We start from the raw sequence: 18,747 nt of genomic DNA, 5'->3' as shown, positions 1-18,747 counted from the left end.
ATCTTATCAAAGGATTTTAACAAACTATCAAAAAGAGACGCTCCTATATTTTTTACAGATATTGCATAAAAAAAATAAAATTGTAAATATATAAATATAAATAAATAAATAAATAAATAAATATATATATATATATATATATATATGTATAATATATATGTTACCTATTTGTTAATAACAAAGTTTATATTATAAACATTTTTTCTTTTTACTTTTTAAATAAAAAAAAAAGAGGGGGATATAATGATAAAAACACAATATTTAAATAAATATATTCATACATGTAAATTATAAGGGCATACACATATATAATATATATATATATTGAAAAGTTTATATATATATATATTTTTTTTTATTTTTTTATTTTTTTTTTTTTTTTTTTTGATAAATGATAAATTAATTTGTAGAATTATTATTTTAATTTTAAAATTCTGCATGACCAGGATATCTAGGGAAAGGTATGGTATCCTTTATATTGTCAACTCCTGTTACTAACATAATCAATCTTTCGAAACCTAAACCAAATCCTGCATGTGGATGTGATCCATATTGTCTTAGTTGTCGATACCACCAATAGCTATCTATATTTAGTTTTTTTTCTTTTATCATTTTATCTAGGCGTTCTAAATTATCTTCTCTTTGTGAGCCACCAATGACTTCACCTATTTTAGGTACGAGAACATCCATAGCAGCAACTGTTTTATTATCTTCATTTAATTTCATATAGAAGGCTTTTAAGTCTTTAGGATAATTATATACAATAACAGGTTTTTTAAATATTTTTTCAGCTATAAATCTTTCATGTTCTGATTGTAAATCCATTCCCCATTCAACTTTCACTTCGAATGAATCTGAATAATTTTGTAAAATCTCTATAGCATTAGTATAGGTAATTTTAGCAAAATCTTCATTTAATATATTTTTTAATCTTTTGATTAAATTCGTTTCAACATTTTCTTCAAAATAATAAATATCATGAAAATTATTATTTAAAACATAGTCGATACAATATTTTATATAGGCTTCCGCTAGCTCCATATTATCGTATAAATCTGCAAAAGCTATTTCGGGTTCTATCATCCAAAATTCAGCTAGATGTCTAGAAGTATGAGAATTTTCAGCTCTAAATGTTGGTCCGAATGTATATACATCTCCCATAGATGAACATAAATTTTCTAATGATAATTGTCCACTTACTGTTAAAAAGGCTTGTTTACTAAAAAAATCTTTTTTATAATCAATAAGATAATTATCTTCATATTGTGGAGATGAAACAATATTACTACTACTACTATTACCATTATTATTATTATTATTACATGTATTATTATTTAAACTATCATTCATATGATCCTTTTTTCCATTTTTTTCATTAAGAATATCTTCACGTTTTTCCTTTTTCTTGTTTTTCAAATTAATCCTTGGTATGCTACGAATATCACCATTTTCATTTAAAAGTGTCGTGACTGTAAACATTTCTCCTCCTCCTTCACAATCTGAGGTCGTTATAAGAGGTGTATGAATATATAAGAATCCCCTACTTTGAAAAAATAAATGCGTAGCAATAGATAAAGAGTTTCTAATTCTAATTACTGAACTAATAAAATAACTTCTAGGTCTTAGATGTGCTACTTCTCTTAGAAATTCTTTCCCGTGATTCTTTTTAGATAAAGGATATTTCTGTGGATCTAAATTTTCACCATAAATTTCAAAATTATGAATATCATTATTATTTAATGCTAATTCTACATTTTCTTTTAATAAACCCTTTTTATTATTATCATTCTGAACAGGTGATATAATTAATTCACCTGTAAAACGAAAACAACAACCTGCTCCACATTTTAATAACTTCTCATAATTTTCTATACACTGATTTACAACAATCTGTAAATTTAAATGACATGATCCATCATTTAAATTCACAAAACAAAATCTTCCACCTCCTTGTTTACGTATAGCTTTACTCCAACCACATACTGTAATTATTTTACCAATATATTTATTTTCTACTTTATCACTATTATTATTATTATATTCCTTTTCGCTTCTTGGAACATTTAATACATTACATATCTTTACTCTTCCTCGACTACCTCTCTCACTTATTTGTAATAAATCGACCTCTGGTTTTAACAACCCTTCAGTTATTGGTTTTAATTTCTTCATCTTTATATCCTTCTCATTTTCCACCTGAAACTCTTGTGCCTTTTGTAAAATTTCCTCATTCACAGTAATATCGTCTTTCTCACACATTTTGAAAAATAAATCAAATAAATATAAAAAAAAAAAAATATATATATATAAAATATATATTGTATAACTTTTATTATTGGAGGAATTATAACAATGTTATAAATATTCTTATATATTTATTAAAAAAAAAAAAAAAAAAAAAAATATATATATATATATATATATATATATATATATATATATCATATATTTTTAACAAAACTTTAATGTAATTATTTTTTTTAAGAGAAATGTATTCTTTATATATTTTATTATAATAATATTTTTATAATTTCCTATTATTTTAAAGAATCTCACTACATAAATTCAAATAATTATATATATAATATATATATATTTATTTATTTATATTAAGTATAGAAATGTAAAACAAAATAAATATTATTTCGTATATTTATTTGTTATATATTTATATATAAAAATATATTTAATAAAATAAAAAAATATACATTATAATTAAATATATATATATAATATATATATATGCATATATATTTAATGGTGATAATATTATAAAATAAAATATATGATGACTATATATGAATATATCATATTATTATATATAATATGTTCAATATGTACCTATTTTATAAGAATGTTAGAAATATATATATATTTCTCATCTCTTTTTTTTTTTATGCATATATATATAATATATATATATATATATATATATATATATATAATATATACATATATATAATATGAATAATATATAGGGGAATAATTTATTATATTATTTTTTTAACTATTCAAATATTATATTATAATATTATATATTATTTTAAAGAAATATATAGATTTAAAAATAGAAAATGCTACATGCATATATAATTATAATATATATCATTTAATAAAATATATATAATAGTGAAAAATGTTTATATTATATGTACTACTTTTAATTTTTAAATAGGTACCAATTTTATAATATACAAATAATATATATTTTATATATATATATATATAGTATATTTTTTTTTTTTTTTTTTTTTTTTTTAAAAAGATACCCCTATTTTTACCCAGTGTATTCATAGTACACGCTCATATATTATCCTTTTACAAATTCTTTAATATATTGAAAAAACATTTTAATATATTTTTATTAAAGGTAAAAGTTTAAACAATTATCTATACTTAAGAATACAAAATTGGTGTTATTTATAATTTTAAAATGTACAAGGAGGAAAAATTCTTTTTTTTATTTTTTTTTCCTTTAACGGCCACAAAAAAAAAAAAAAAAATAATAATAATAATATATCTCAGTAATTTAAAAAATAAGGTAATTATATAATGTATAATATATAATATATAATATATAAGCATATGAACAAAAAGAAAACTTTAAAATAATACAATTATAAATTGACAAATAAAAAAAAAAAAATTAATTATTTAATATATATATATATTAATAACATAATAATTAAAATGGGATATATATATATATATATATATATATATTATATATATATGTGTATGTGTATGTATTTTTGTTTAAATAATTTACAATTAAACGTGTGTATAATAGTACATAATTATAACGTAATTATATATAAAAATGGAACAAATATATAAATATTTACATATATATATATTTACATATATATATATTTACATATATATATATGTGTGTGTATGTATGTTCGCGTGTCTGTGTTTTTCTTTATATCCACTTCTTCGTTTTAATATTTCTACCCTCGGGATTCATATATCCCTCTTGCTATAGGTAGCCTTTGTTTGTAGCTAATCAAAAAAAAAAACTGGTGTGATCCTCCTTTGGTATATCTGTAACATTATATAAGAAATCAAAATATTCAGACCAAAATAAAAAAGATTTTCGCTTATGGGTATTTTTATGTAAACATGAATGCAATATATATTTTAATTGGTCTGGTATATTTTTATTTGTTACACTTAATTTTTTATTAGCATATCCAACATGAGCAATAATATCTAAAGGATTTTTCATATCACTAAAAGGAATTTTTCTATGAATCATTTCCCATAATATAACTCCAAAAGAATATATATCAGCTTCTTTTGTATATCCTTCACTTCTTAATACTTCAGGAGCTGTCCATTGATAAGTCCCTACAATACCAAGATATTTGGGCTTGTTATATTTATTAAATACAGATAATCCAAAGTCACATATTTTGATATCTCTTGTTATGGATATTAAAATATTTGAAGATTTTAAATCACAATGCATAATACCTTTATTATGTAGAAAAGACATAAAAGCTGTTATATCTTTAGATATTTTAATAATATCTTGTAATTTCATATTAATTTTATATTTATGTAAGATATCAAATAAAGTTCCATATTGAATATATTCTAATACTATAGCTCTTGGATTATTTATTGCTCCTAAAAATAATGTAACATTTGGATGTCTTAAATTTGATACAATATATAATTCTGTAAAATATTCTAATATATTTTTTTTTTTATTTAAAAATATTTTTAATGCTGTATTATTAATACTATAATGTATATCAAAAAATTTATTTATTCTTAATATATTTTTATTACCATATATACATCTATATACATTACTATAACCTCCTCTTCCTATTAAATTTAAAATATGTAATTGTTCTTTCTTTAAAATAAAATCTTCATTTATTTTTTCAGTTAATTTACTATTACTTTTCTTCTTATATTTATATTTTTCTCTTAATCTTAATAAATATTGTATACATAAATATATATATTTTCTCATCATTCTATTTTTTATTTTCATTTCTTTTAATATCTTCTTATCAATATATTTTAAACAATAACCATCCAAACGATGATAGATAAAAATCTCTAATATTTCTTTTGGTATCCCTACCAAAAAAAAAAATAAATTTAATTCAAAAATGTTCCAGTATATATAATTCTGAGCTTGAAATAATTTTTTTTTCTTTTTTCTTAAAAATAATGGAAATGTATCACGTTTTAACTTGTCATAATTTTTTTTTTTTTCCTCTTCATCCATAGGAGGTTTTAAAACAAACACATTATCCAAAAAGTTATCATTAAAAATGTAATTATTAAACAACAAGTTCTTATCATGTTGTTTTAATTCTTTATGACTGTTGCATTTATAACTTTCCTTTTTTTTTTTTTCAAGTTTATTTATTTTAAAAGAGCAGCATTTTGTTTTGAATTTTATACATACACATGTATTATTATGTATCTGGTCATTATATAATTGGTTTTTATTCTTAATTATAGAAGAATATTCACATTTGTTATTATTCCTTTTTTTAATTTTTTTCTTTTTATTTCCATAAAAATTATTACTATCACTATACATATTCATATGATAAGAATTCGCGTTGTCTGTATTACTTCTTGTAGTAAAATTATTACTACAACTATTTATATCATCTACAATGGTTTCTCTTTTGTTTGGTATGATATTATATGGGATATCATTTGTTCTTATATCATTTGTTCTTATATCATTTGTTCTTATATCATTTGTTCTTATATCATTTGTTCTTATATCATTTGTTCTTACATCATTTGTTCTTACATCATATGTTCTTACATCATTTGTTCTTATATCATTTGTTCTTATATCATTTGTTCTTACATCATTTGTTACCTTGTCAGTAAAAATCTTTTCATCATTTTGTTCATGGACAAAAAACCTTTCATCTTCCTTGTTTTCAACAGTTTTATTAAAAAAATTATATATACCTTTTTCTTTAAAAAAAAACGGTACTTTTAATTTATCTTTTTTTATTTTATCCTTTTGATTGTTATAAATAATATCATCCTTACCACTTTCTAAATTATAACATTTGTTATATTTATTTTTAACTAATACCAACTGTTCAATATCATTATTTTTTTTTGTTCTTTTTAAAAAAAAAGGCATTTCAATATTCCTGTTCTTTTTTTTATTTTCATGATCACATATTGAATTATTGTGAAAAAACTGTACTTCTTGATAAATCATACTTTTCAAGTTGTACAAATGTTCTTTCTTTTTGTTATTATTAATCATTGTATAACTTTCTTTTTTTTTTTTCATATTTTCTATCATACAATATTTCGTTTTTATTTCATTTGACAAAAACAAATAACCATTTTTTTTTTCATCACAACTTATAGTTGTATGTTTGTTTGTTTTTTCATCATTGGATATATTTGTACGTTTGTTTGTTTTTTCATCATTGATTATATTTGTATGTTTGTTTGTTTTTTCATCATTGGTTATATTTGTACGTTTTTTTTTTTTTTTTTCATCACTACTTATATTTGTATGTTTGTTTTTTTTTTTTTCATCACTACTTATATTTGTATGTTTGTTTGTTTTTTTTTCATCACTACTCATATTTGTGCTTTTATTTTTTTCTTTCCTTTTGTTATTAAGTATCACATTTTCATGTCCTGCATGTCTATAAATTGTCTTCATGTATCTCTTTTCATGTTGTGTTTTATTTCCCCCCTGTGTTATGTTATGTAATTTTTCCTTGAAAATATTATATGTATTATCATTTTTATTAATAGTATAATTTTTATAAGTATGTATTATACCCTCCATTTGATTATTCTCTTTATTTGTATGTGTGACAAAAAAGAGTTCCTTTAGACATTTTAAAAAAGTGATTTTATCATGAACATTTTCTTGTTTCTTTTTTATTTTGTGTGTTATATGTTTATAAAAATTTATAAATCCCAAAATTTTGTTTTTATATTCTTTTTGTAAGAATAAATAAATTTTTTTTTTCTTATGTGTATTATAATGTTTCATGTCAATATTCTTCATGTTCATATATTTTTGAACCTTTGAAAATAACATATCAACGTATATAATTTTGTTTTTATAAAATATACAACTATACATAAAATAATTGTTATAATTAATTAAAATACCTTTCCCGTGTTTTTTTCCTTTTTTATAAGTACCTATATAAATATATCTATTTTCATGGACGCAGATATTTCCCTTGGCAAATTCGTTTTCACTACTGTATTGGAAATTAAATTTATTATTATGATAAATATTGTGGTCATAAATATTGCCATGATAAACCTTTTCATGATTAATATTGTCATGATAAACCTTTTCATGATGAATATTTTCATGATAAACCTTTTCATGATGAATATTTTCATGATAAACCTTTTCATGATGAATATTGTCGTGCTGATCATCATTATTGTAAGCACTAATATTATTTACATCCTTATAATGAATTTTACCTTTTTCATATATTCCATTTTGAACTTTATTCCTATACGTATGACCACACAAACAACATATTAATTCTAACCCGAATAAATACTTTTCATCATTTTTAAATAAGCCTTCATATTTATTTCCGTTATTATTTATTTGTAAACCCCATCCATTCTTTTGTCCGTTTTCTATTCTGCCGATATAAACTCCCCTGACAGTTCTTATATAAGAAACGTTATTACATTTTATTCTTTTTCCCATATCATTTTTTTTCACACGGAGGAAAATCAATACTATTTTTTTCTTTTTTAAAAGAGCATGTTAAAAAAAAAAAATATATATATATAAATATATATATATATATATATATATATATGTTATATGTGTATATATTTATTTGGTAACAATATATAATATATGTCGAAAAGGTATATATGAATATTATCACGTATGTATATTACACACATACATATTATTCACTATATAAATATATAAATATATATATATATTTATGTATATATTTATGTATGTTTTTATTTTAACATTTGTAGATAATGAAATGTAAAGATTATTTTATTTATATAAATTAAAAAAAAGGCATATAAAAAATGAAAGATATAAAATTATTTAACAATTTCTTCTTTTTTTTTTTTTTTTTTTTTTTTTTGAATAAAGCTCAAATGTGTTCATATTTTTATAAATATTATGACAGTAAAAAAAATAAATAAATAAATAAATAAATAAATAAAATAAAATAAAACAAATCACGAAAATGTATTAATGGCACCATATAATATATGACACTTTATAAAAAAAAAAAATTAAAGAAATAGATAGATAATGAAAAAGCGTTTACATGTTTTTATCATAAAATATGAAATAATATATCTGCATCTTACTCTTGAAAAAGGAAAAATTTAGGTATAAACAAATAAAACATAAAAATCGTACAAAGGAGGATATAAGGAGAAGAAAATTAAAACACATAACCATAAATAAATAAATATATATATATATGTATGTATATATTATGAGGCCAATTTTTTTCGACGAACTTTAAAAAATATATAGGTAATTATTTTTAAATTTAACAAATTGATATTATGAGGAAGACTAAAAATACAAAATCAATAATAATATATGTAAATTTTTTTATTGTAATATTATTAGTATACAATTTGTTCCCTTATTAATAATGTATTATAACAACATTGTGGTTTACAATTTCAAGTTTTACAAATTTTATAAAAAATGTAATATATATATATATATATATATAATTTAATTATATTTTTAAGTTCATGGTGAAAAAAATATTGTTGTCATATAATGACAAATATGATTATATTTTCTTATGTGTGAAAAAATGAAGAAAATGTTTTAAAATGTTACATTTTAATAAGGTTCACAAAAAAAAATGAAATAAAAATAAAATAAAATAAAATAATAAATAAATATATAAATATTAAAAAAAATAAATCATCTAATAATAAGAATTTTTTTTTTTTTTTTTTTTTTTTTTTTTTTTTTTTTTTTTTTTACATAATTTCATTTTTTAAAAAAACCAAATAGGTTCAGAAAAAGTATCCATAATATTTTGCTTTTTTATATTTCTTCTTTAAATGTTCAGAAAAAACAACAAACAAATCAGCAAAATAATATAAAAGTTTAGCACTTAAAGATAAAGAATAAACTCTGCATATACTTTCTATATAGACAATTTTAATATTTTTTAGAAAGATATATTTTCGAAATATCAATGAATATACGAGGGGTACACATACGCCTGGACCATTAACCATAATTACTTTCATATTCTTCATTTTATATGTTAAAAAAATACAATATAAAAATGAAAAAATGAATTTTATAAATGACAAAGAATAGGAATCTCCAACATTTCGACATCTTGGTATTACAAAAAAATTCTTTTGATAATTAACCAATTCATTTTCTGTTTTTATTTTACTTAAATTGTCATTATGTGAATAAAAGAAATTAAAAAGAATATTGCTATTTTTTATTTGTTTAAGTATTTGAATCATTTCATAAGTATGACCTCCAGATCCAAGTACTACGCCCATTTCAACCATTTCATTTCTTCCCTTATCTTTATATGTATTACTACTTTTCAAAAAAATATTTATGACAAACCATAAGAACACTAATGTATTAATAATAATACAAAGAAAAAGAAACAGCATTTTCTTTTTTTAAAATATCTTTTCATCTCACGCACTATAAATTATTATAATATATAAATATATACATATATATATATATATATATATATATATGTACATATGTTTTATATATATTGTTTAATGTATGCTTCCCATAGTTTCTTTTAGGTATCTTATGAAATAAAAAAATAAAAAATAATATACGTGATTATACATTTTAAATATATATATATATATATATTAATAATTATTGTGCACAAAAAATGTGCAGTTTTTATTATTTTCTTTATTTTTTTTTTTTAAATATTCAACACACCTTTAGCATATTTAAGTTCAAACGTTTTACTGTTCATTTGAGGAAGAAAAAGAGAATTTTTTTTTTTTTTTTTTTTTCATCGTCATATAAAACCTTAATTATTTTTTGAGAGTGCAACAAATTATTTCAAATGTTGCACTAAAAAAAAAATTATACCTTTGTACATAAATAAAATATTATATATATTATATATATTATATATATTTATATGATATTGATTTTTTATTTTCTTTGCTTTAATTTTAACTGTTAAGAATTTAAATATAGTTAATTTAAGAAACAAATATATGTATATATATATATATATATATATATAATATGTTAAAATTAAAAATGAAACTAAAAAAAAAAAAAATTTACATATATATATGTATAGGACATAAAGAGAAATAGATAGACAATTTGCTTATATTTTGTAAGCATATAAAAAAAATACTTATTATCATACACATCATATAAATAAAAAGGAACAAAAAAAAAAAAAAAAAATTAACATATAAATAGAACTACTCATCATATTATTTATATGTAGTTGAAATAAGTATAAAGTTTATTTTACTATTATAGAAAAATATTTCCCTTACAAAGTAAGGGTGATAGAATTATAAGAGAAAAAAAATTATATATATATATATATATATATTTTTTTTTTTATCTCTCTACTGTTACTATGGCACTTTTTTTTCCTATATTTTGATCTAACATGTTGGGTACCTTCTTGGTATGTGTGTTAAGACCAAAATAGTTTTCAGCTATATATAAATCTTGATAATTAAAATAATGAAAATTTTTTCTTTTTAATTTTTTTCTACAATAATAATATATAATATATTTATAAATAAGATCATGCATTGTATAATTTTTTAAAAGATACAAATTTCTATATGAGATAAAATCTATCGTTTTTATATTATAATACATACTTGAAGTAGTACAATTGATGGATATATTTTCAAATATTTTATTTAATATAAAATGATTAATTATTTTAAAATCTATAATGGATGAATTATGTAAACTAATAACAAAATGTAAATTTTTATAATATATATTTTTTATTTCATTTTGACATGATAAATTAAACCAGAATTCATCTAATATATGTGGATGGAAACTTTTCATAATATAACATAATTTTTTTAATTTTTTTTTTTTTTTAATTATAAAAAACTTATAATTATTACTGAAAATTTTATTTAAATTATATTTATATATTTTTTTTAACATTTTAAAATATTTCATATCCATTTTTTTTTCATATTCATTTACAAATATTATTTCTTTTATTTGTGGAAAATTAAAAAAAAAACATTTTTCACCATATGCATTAGACATATATAATTTTGTAACATCATTTAACATATTCCCTTTGTGAAATAATAAACTATTAATTCTTTCTGATATATATACATTCATTTTTATAATTTCTTCCAAACTTTTGTTCATAATAATATCTACAAAATGTTTTACATATAAGTCTTTATTAAATATAGAAGTATTCAAATAATATTTCTTAAGATCATCATTATAAATATTATCACCATTATTATTATTATTATTATCAATATTGTTATTATTATTATTATTATTATTATTATCAATATTGTCATTATTCATATAATTTTTATTTGTTAAGTTCGGTTTATTTTCCATTGTCTTAATTATTGAATCACCCTCAAATATTTCTTTCTTTACCTTTTTGTATATATTATCCCTATTTAGCATATCGTAAATTTTTTCATTTGTTGAAAATATGACAGAATTATTATTATTATAATTATTATTATTATTATTATTATTATTATTATTATTGTTATTATCACTACTATCATTACTATCATTACTATTAGTAGTAGTAGTTATTGTTGTAGTATTATTTTGACTTTTTATAATATTGTAACCGTTTTCCTCTTTCACATATAAATCCCTGAAGAGTATAAACATACGAATACAATTTTTCATGTTAAACAACAAGAAATTGTTTTCTTTTATTTTCTTAAATAGTTGTTCAACACTTTCTATATTATATAATATATAATATATATCCAAATTTCCATTAACATTATTCATATAATATTTATTCTTATTTAATAATTTAAAATAAAATGTATCATCTTGTAATTTATCACCCATATTATTCTTATGTATACCTGTGGTTGAAGTATATAATTTGTTTTTCTCATTATATGTTTTGTTACTATTAATAATATCATCACTACTTTTATCTTTATTTATTTTATCACTTGTTAAAATTTCGTCCTTCATAGTTTTATCAATATTAAAAAGCAATAATTGATGTTTGATATTATTTGCTGTATGTTCTTTTATATTCCCTTTATAATCCATATAATTATCAAATTTAGGTGTATATATATTATTACTAAATTTAGTCTTATAAATATTATTATTCTGTTCATATTGTATAGTATCATTTTTATTATATATATTGTTTTTTTCTACATAATAATAATCTTGAATTAATTCGTAGTTGTTTTCATCATGATCATCTCCATTTTGCTTATAAAATATGTTTTCCTTTTTTTCATCATGCTCATAATTCTTATCATATTTATCATCATCATAATCTATGTCATCTTTATTTTCTTTGATATTTTCTTCATATACAACTTCCTCGTCTTCCTCTTCATCTTCCTCCTCGTCTTCCTCCTCATCTTCATCTTCATTCAATTCTTTGCTTTCTCTATTTTCATCACCCTCGTCAAATATTTTATCATCATCTTTTTCCATTTTTAAAATATTATATGGAAGAATATTCCTTTTTTGTCTTTTTTTTTTTTTTTTAATATCTTCATATTTTTCTTCCTTCACTTTTTCTTTCTCCTTAAGCTCTGTCCCCTCTTCATCATCATCATTATCATTATCATAATCATCGTCTTCGTCGTCTTCCTCTTTAACATTATTCTTTTCCTTATCAAAAATGATCATTTTTTTGTCCCCTTCACTGATATAATGAAACTTTTCCATAAAAATGGAAATATGCTTACACATCATTTCAGCTAGCTTTTCATCATCTCTTGTAAAATACCCACCGTGGGATCTTAATTTATTTAAGAACATAAGAACACCCACAACTTCATCATTCTTATCTAAAATAGGTGCAGCTAGAATAGTTTTAGTTTTGAAATTAAATTTTTCATCATGTGAAGGATTAAATAGTTCATGATTAGCTACATCTTTACAATTGATAATTTCTTTATTTCTTAAAACCCATAAATTGAAACTTTTTTCATCACTATCTGCCGAAATTTTTATAATATTTTTTCTTCCATGTATTGCTTTACTCCATAATTCATTTTTTGCCTTGTCATATAAAAATAAAGTAGAAGCTTCACAATTTAAAACATTTGAACAATCACACATGACCATTTGAAAAATAAAATCAAGTTCTTTCTTTTTTTTTAAACGTTCACTTTTTGTAGTGTCAATAAAAATTAACTGTAACATACCTAAAGCACAACCAAATAATATACCCAAAACAGAACCTATTAAAGTACAATATTGATAAACTTTATTTTTTATATCATATTTTATGGGCTGAATTATTTTATATGTCTGAAGTAAATAATTCAAAACATATCCAAAAAATATACCAAAAGTATCACTACATAATTGACCAAAAGAAGCTGCACAAAGAGTTGATATACCAAAAGTTACTCCTATAGAAGCATCGAAAATATCACCTAAACGTATCATAATAAATTGATCCATAAAACCAAAACCAATCATAGGTATAGAAGAACAAAATATAATATTTAAAATCTTTTTTATCTCTTTCTTTTTTCTCATTTTCTCATTTTCTTCATCTTGTTCAAATGAATCTTTTTTATATTTATCATTATCATATTCATTATTATCTTTTCTCTCTTCTAAATTACAACCATTAAAATCATTTCCTACAACTTGATTTTTTATCTTCATTTGTGTATTATCTAAATCATTACAACTAATGTTATTATCTTTTTTTTTTTCATCCAATTTCATATATTTTTCTATCTTGTATTTTTTCTCTTCTGATGTTGAAAAAAAACTACACTGCCATTTTTTATATGTACCCATATTTCCAAACTTCAAAAGAATTTTTTCATCAAAATATAATTTATTTTTTTGTCCTATGCATTTTTTCACACCATCACTTTTCAAATCCTTATCATCACTTATGTTATTATTCTTATTTTCATTATTTATTTGTGCGCTAACCAATGATATATTTCTACTATCACTATCACCATTTTGATTTTTTTTATGTAACCATAAATCATTATGATAACAAACTTTTAAATATGAAAATAATTTGAAATTAAAATTTTTTTTATATAATAGACATGATGACTTATACTTCATGGCAACATTTAACACTCTCTCATTCATAATTTAAAGGGGAACAAAAAAAAAAAAAAAAAAGAAAAAAAAAAAAAAAAAAATAAATAAATAAATTAATTAATAGTCTTTCTTTCGTATAATGAACTATTAAAAATTTTTTTTTTTTTTTTTTTTTTTTTTTTTTATCATTAACATTTTAAAATATCATAGCTTCAAAAAAATTATGTGGTATATTTCATTTTTTTATTTAAAATATATATATATATATATATATGCATATATAATAATATAAATAATAGTTATTTTATTTATTTATTATATATATATATATATATATATTTTTTTTTTTTTTTTTTTTTTAATTTCCTGTTTAGAACTTTTAAAAATATATTCGTTAAAAATTATCCTTTTTATATTTCTGTAAAAAATAAAATATTACACAATATATATATTTTTTTTTCTTCTGCTGTGTTATTCATATGTATATAAATAAAAACATATTATACTATATATTCGTTTAATATTTCATCACATTAATTTTATTATATATATATATTTATTATTTAATTTTTTTGGTAATTATGACATGCTATATAATAATTATTTTAATTTATACCACTTAAATATATAATGTTTATTATAAAAAATATGAATTGTCTAACTAAAACATTTGGGAAATTCATTTCCCCTATACAAGTTATTATATGTACATCAATATTATACTTATTTTACAAAAATGTCGGTATAACTGTTTTTATATTTAATAAATTTGAAATGTGCCTTTAATAATTCTACATATATATATTTAAATTATGCAGATATAATGACAATATTCCTAAAATTTTCTTTTGTATATTAACCCATATGTGTATGCAAAAAAATAAAATAATAAAATATCTAGCAGTATAAATTGAGAGGAATACAACTAAATATGTATTGTTTTTATAAATATGTATTCATATATATATATATATATATATGATATTTTTTTTTCTCCCAATATTATGTCCTTGATAATAAAAAATATATAGAAAGGTATATATTATTTAAAATAAATTTTAACTATTCTTGAAATATTTATAATTCTTAAATTTTATAAATTAATGAAAACATAAATATTAACCGAGCAATTAAAATATATCTTAAAAAATAATACCATATATATATACATATATATGTATATATTTATTTATTTATTTGTTCAATAGTCTTATTATTTTTACTTTCGTATTATATATAGAAACCTTATATAAACAACATATTTGAAAAATAATATACAATATGAAATAATACAATATTTATAAATAATCCTAATTGTGTATACCTGTACATATATATATATATATATATATATATATTAATTTAACGCTACTTAGTTCCACTTTTTTTTTCTTTTTTTCCACCTCACCTTATTTTATATATATAAAAAATAAAGAACAAATAATACACTTATAAAAAAAAAAAAAAAAATAAAAACAAAATACACATATATAAAAATATATGAACATTTTTTTCTCTTTCCCTCTTCTTTTTTTTTTTTTTTTTTTTTTTTTTTGTCATATTTTCAATATATAAAAAGATACAAATATATAATCATATCTTATAACATGTATGCTTTATAAAAGTAACAATAATATATAATAGTATAATACAATACAAAAAAAATAAAAAAAAAATAAGAAAAAAAGGAAAATGTTTCTATATTTTATTACATATCTGTGTATTTTCCATAATAATATATATTCTGTAGAATTAATTAAAAATAATAAATATAATTTTATAAATAATGTGCATAATATAAAGTATAGAACTAAAATACGTGCTATTTATGGGAAAAGTAATAAATACGTTTATATGTTTGTTTGTTTGTATGTATGTATTTATTTATTTTATTTTATTTTTGTTCTGATTGAAAAATTATTGTAGTTCTATAATATAAATTTTGAGCATGTGTCATTGAAAAAAGACTTACATATTATACATAGATTTATTATATATATATATATATATATATATATTTATTTATTTATTTATATTTATTTATATTTATTTATTTTTATTTCCCATTAGCTGGAGGTAAAATAATAGGACATGGTCATTCTTATCCTTCAACTGAAATTTATAATGACGAATTAAAAAAATATGTTGATACCAATGATGAAGTAATATATATATAATAAATATGTCTTTTTATTAAATTAGCATATATACATATATATATATATATATATATATATATATATACATTTGTAAATACAATAAAAATTTTAAACCATTTTTTATTATCGTTGTAGTGGATAAGAACAAGAACAGGAATTAAAAAAAGAAGAATATTAAAAAGGGATGAAAATATATCAATGTTACAAATAGATAGTGCTACTCAAGCTTTAGAGACTTCTTGTTTAAAACCCTCAGATATAGACATGGTATAAATAAATATATATATATATATATATATATATTTTTTTTTTTTAATTAATATATACTGTTTAATTCTTTTGGGAATATATTTTTTATTAAAAGGTCATAATTTTTTCTTTATTTTTTATTCCATGTTCATATATTTTGTTCAGTGTGTCTTTTTATTTATGAACAAAGAACAAAAAAAAAAAAAAAAAATAAACCAAAATAATCATTTTTTAAATAAATATATGTATATTTTATATAATACTAATTTCAGGTTATCAATGCATCGTCTACTCCTCAAAATTTATTTGGTGATGCAAATAATATTAGTAACAAAATTGGATGTAAAAATAGTGTTAATATGGATCTAACGGCTGCATGTACAGGTTTTATTTTTGCTTTTGTTACAGGTATGTATATATATATATATATATATTATTATTATTATTATATTTTTTTTTCCGTGTAAAAAACATAATTTGTGTACTTAAAAATTTTCCTTTTCTATTTAAATATTTTTATTTTTTAGCTTATAATTTTTTAAATAGATATAAAAACATTTTAATTGTTGGTAGTGATGCCTTAAGTAATTTTGTAGACTGGAGAGATCGTAATACTTGTGTTTTATTTGGAGATGCTGCAGGTAATAAATAAATAAATAAAAATATATATATATTTATTTATATAAATAGCATAAAAATCTTAAATTGAAAAATATTTTGTTCGTATTATAAAAAATGATGCATATTTAATATGATTCTTTCATAATGAAAAGTGTTATCATTTTTTATATAATATTATGAAATTAAAGTAAACAAATTTAGAACATATATATATATATGTTTGTGTGTGTGTATGCGTTTCATTTTATGTATAGGTGCTGTTGTATTACAACGAACTGAAGAGAAAGAAGAAAATAAAATATTCAATTATTATCTTGGATCTGATAGTGAACTAAATGACCTCTTAACCATAAATTTTGATCATGACAAATATAATTTAGATAAGCCTAATGTAAATAAGTATGGGAAATTATATATGAATGGGAAGGAAGTATTTAAATATACTATAAGCAATATACCCAAAATTTTAAAAAAAGCTATACAACATTCAAATATAAATATTGAAGATATAAATTATTTTATATTTCATCAAGCTAACATCAGAATTATAGAAACAGTAGCCAAAAATTTAAATATACCTATGTCAAAGGTAAAATAATATTTTGTTCACATGCAATATGTATATATATTATATATATATATATATATATATATATATATATATATGTGTGTACAATATTTATTTTTATGATTTTAACATGTATGCTTTTTTTTTTTTTTTTTTTTTTTTTTCAACTCATTATTATATATATATATATACATATACATTAATTTTATTTAATAGGTATTAGTAAATCTAGACGAGTATGCAAATACTTCAGCAGCTTCAATACCTTTATGCTTCTCTGAAAATGTACAGAAAATAAAATAAAATGAAATAAAATATATATAATAAATATAACATACAAATATATAGTCATATAACTATTTTTACATACACATTTTAAATATTCATATAATTATTATAATAATAAAACATGAAATTTAATAAAAACATACTTTTTTTTTAATTTACAGATTAAAAATGGTAAAATAAAAACGAATGATATAATATGTATGTGTGGATTTGGAGCTGGAATGTCATATGGATGCGTTATACTTAAATATTAATTTATAAAAAAAAAAAAAATATATATATATATATATATATATAAAATTTAAAGAATAATTTTCTTTTTTAACAATTTATTTTATGTAACATATAACTGAAATATATATATATATATATATATATATATATATATATATGTGTAAAATATATTAATATTATAAATTTTATTTTTCATATTTTTATTATATACATACATATATATATATATATATATATATATATATATATATATATATATATATATATATTTTAATACTTTACCTATATATATAAATATACATTATATAATGTTGTGTAAATAAAATACCACTTTTATA

The 18,747-nt window shown here is 19.1% G+C and overlaps 6 protein-coding genes across 6 annotated transcripts in view; 2 read left to right on the top strand and 4 right to left on the bottom strand.

Annotated features, from left to right (window-relative positions):
* PF3D7_0211900 (pseudouridine synthase, putative) overlaps positions 1 to 69 on the top strand; it is a gene marked incomplete at both ends in the record, with an annotated part of 1,660 nt that extends 1,591 nt beyond the window's left edge. The window contains one exon of the mRNA XM_001349589.2: positions 1 to 69. This exon is cut by the window's left edge and continues 1,204 nt beyond it. Within this exon, the coding sequence (XP_001349625.2) occupies positions 1 to 69 (69 nt within the window).
* A 357-nt stretch (positions 70 to 426) lies between these two features.
* On the bottom strand, positions 427 to 2,259 carry PF3D7_0211800 (asparagine--tRNA ligase; the record flags this gene model as incomplete). The annotated part of the gene is made up of 1 exon (XM_001349588.1): positions 427 to 2,259. One exon carries the CDS (start codon positions 2,257 to 2,259, stop codon positions 427 to 429), a length of 1,833 nt encoding a protein of 610 aa, XP_001349624.1.
* Positions 2,260 to 4,009: 1,750 nt separating this feature from the next.
* PF3D7_0211700 (tyrosine kinase-like protein, putative) lies at positions 4,010 to 7,711 on the bottom strand (the record flags this gene model as incomplete). Its single annotated transcript, XM_001349587.1, has 1 exon — positions 4,010 to 7,711. The coding sequence occupies one exon, from the start codon at positions 7,709 to 7,711 to the stop codon at positions 4,010 to 4,012; it is 3,702 nt and encodes a 1,233-aa protein (XP_001349623.1).
* A 1,313-nt stretch (positions 7,712 to 9,024) lies between these two features.
* On the bottom strand, positions 9,025 to 9,654 carry PF3D7_0211600 (UDP-N-acetylglucosamine transferase subunit ALG14, putative; the record flags this gene model as incomplete). Its single annotated transcript, XM_001349586.3, has 1 exon — positions 9,025 to 9,654. The coding sequence occupies one exon, from the start codon at positions 9,652 to 9,654 to the stop codon at positions 9,025 to 9,027; it is 630 nt and encodes a 209-aa protein (XP_001349622.1).
* A 946-nt stretch (positions 9,655 to 10,600) lies between these two features.
* PF3D7_0211500 (GAF domain-related protein, putative) lies at positions 10,601 to 14,338 on the bottom strand (the record flags this gene model as incomplete). Its single annotated transcript, XM_001349585.1, has 1 exon — positions 10,601 to 14,338. One exon carries the CDS (start codon positions 14,336 to 14,338, stop codon positions 10,601 to 10,603), a length of 3,738 nt encoding a protein of 1,245 aa, XP_001349621.1.
* A 1,644-nt stretch (positions 14,339 to 15,982) lies between these two features.
* Positions 15,983 to 18,429, top strand: PF3D7_0211400 (beta-ketoacyl-ACP synthase III; the record flags this gene model as incomplete). The annotated part of the gene is made up of 8 exons (XM_001349584.1): positions 15,983 to 16,127; positions 16,361 to 16,452; positions 16,585 to 16,716; positions 16,971 to 17,106; positions 17,226 to 17,339; positions 17,574 to 17,908; positions 18,104 to 18,172; positions 18,337 to 18,429. The coding sequence occupies 8 exons, from the start codon at positions 15,983 to 15,985 to the stop codon at positions 18,427 to 18,429; spliced, it is 1,116 nt and encodes a 371-aa protein (XP_001349620.1).
* Positions 18,430 to 18,747: the final 318 nt, after the last annotated feature.

This window comes from Plasmodium falciparum (genome assembly GCF_000002765.6).
Source record: "Plasmodium falciparum 3D7 genome assembly, chromosome: 2".
Taxonomy (NCBI): Eukaryota; Apicomplexa; class Aconoidasida; order Haemosporida; family Plasmodiidae; genus Plasmodium; species Plasmodium falciparum.
Note: the sequence above shows the minus strand (reverse complement) of the source record. Positions and strands in the feature narration are given on the sequence as shown.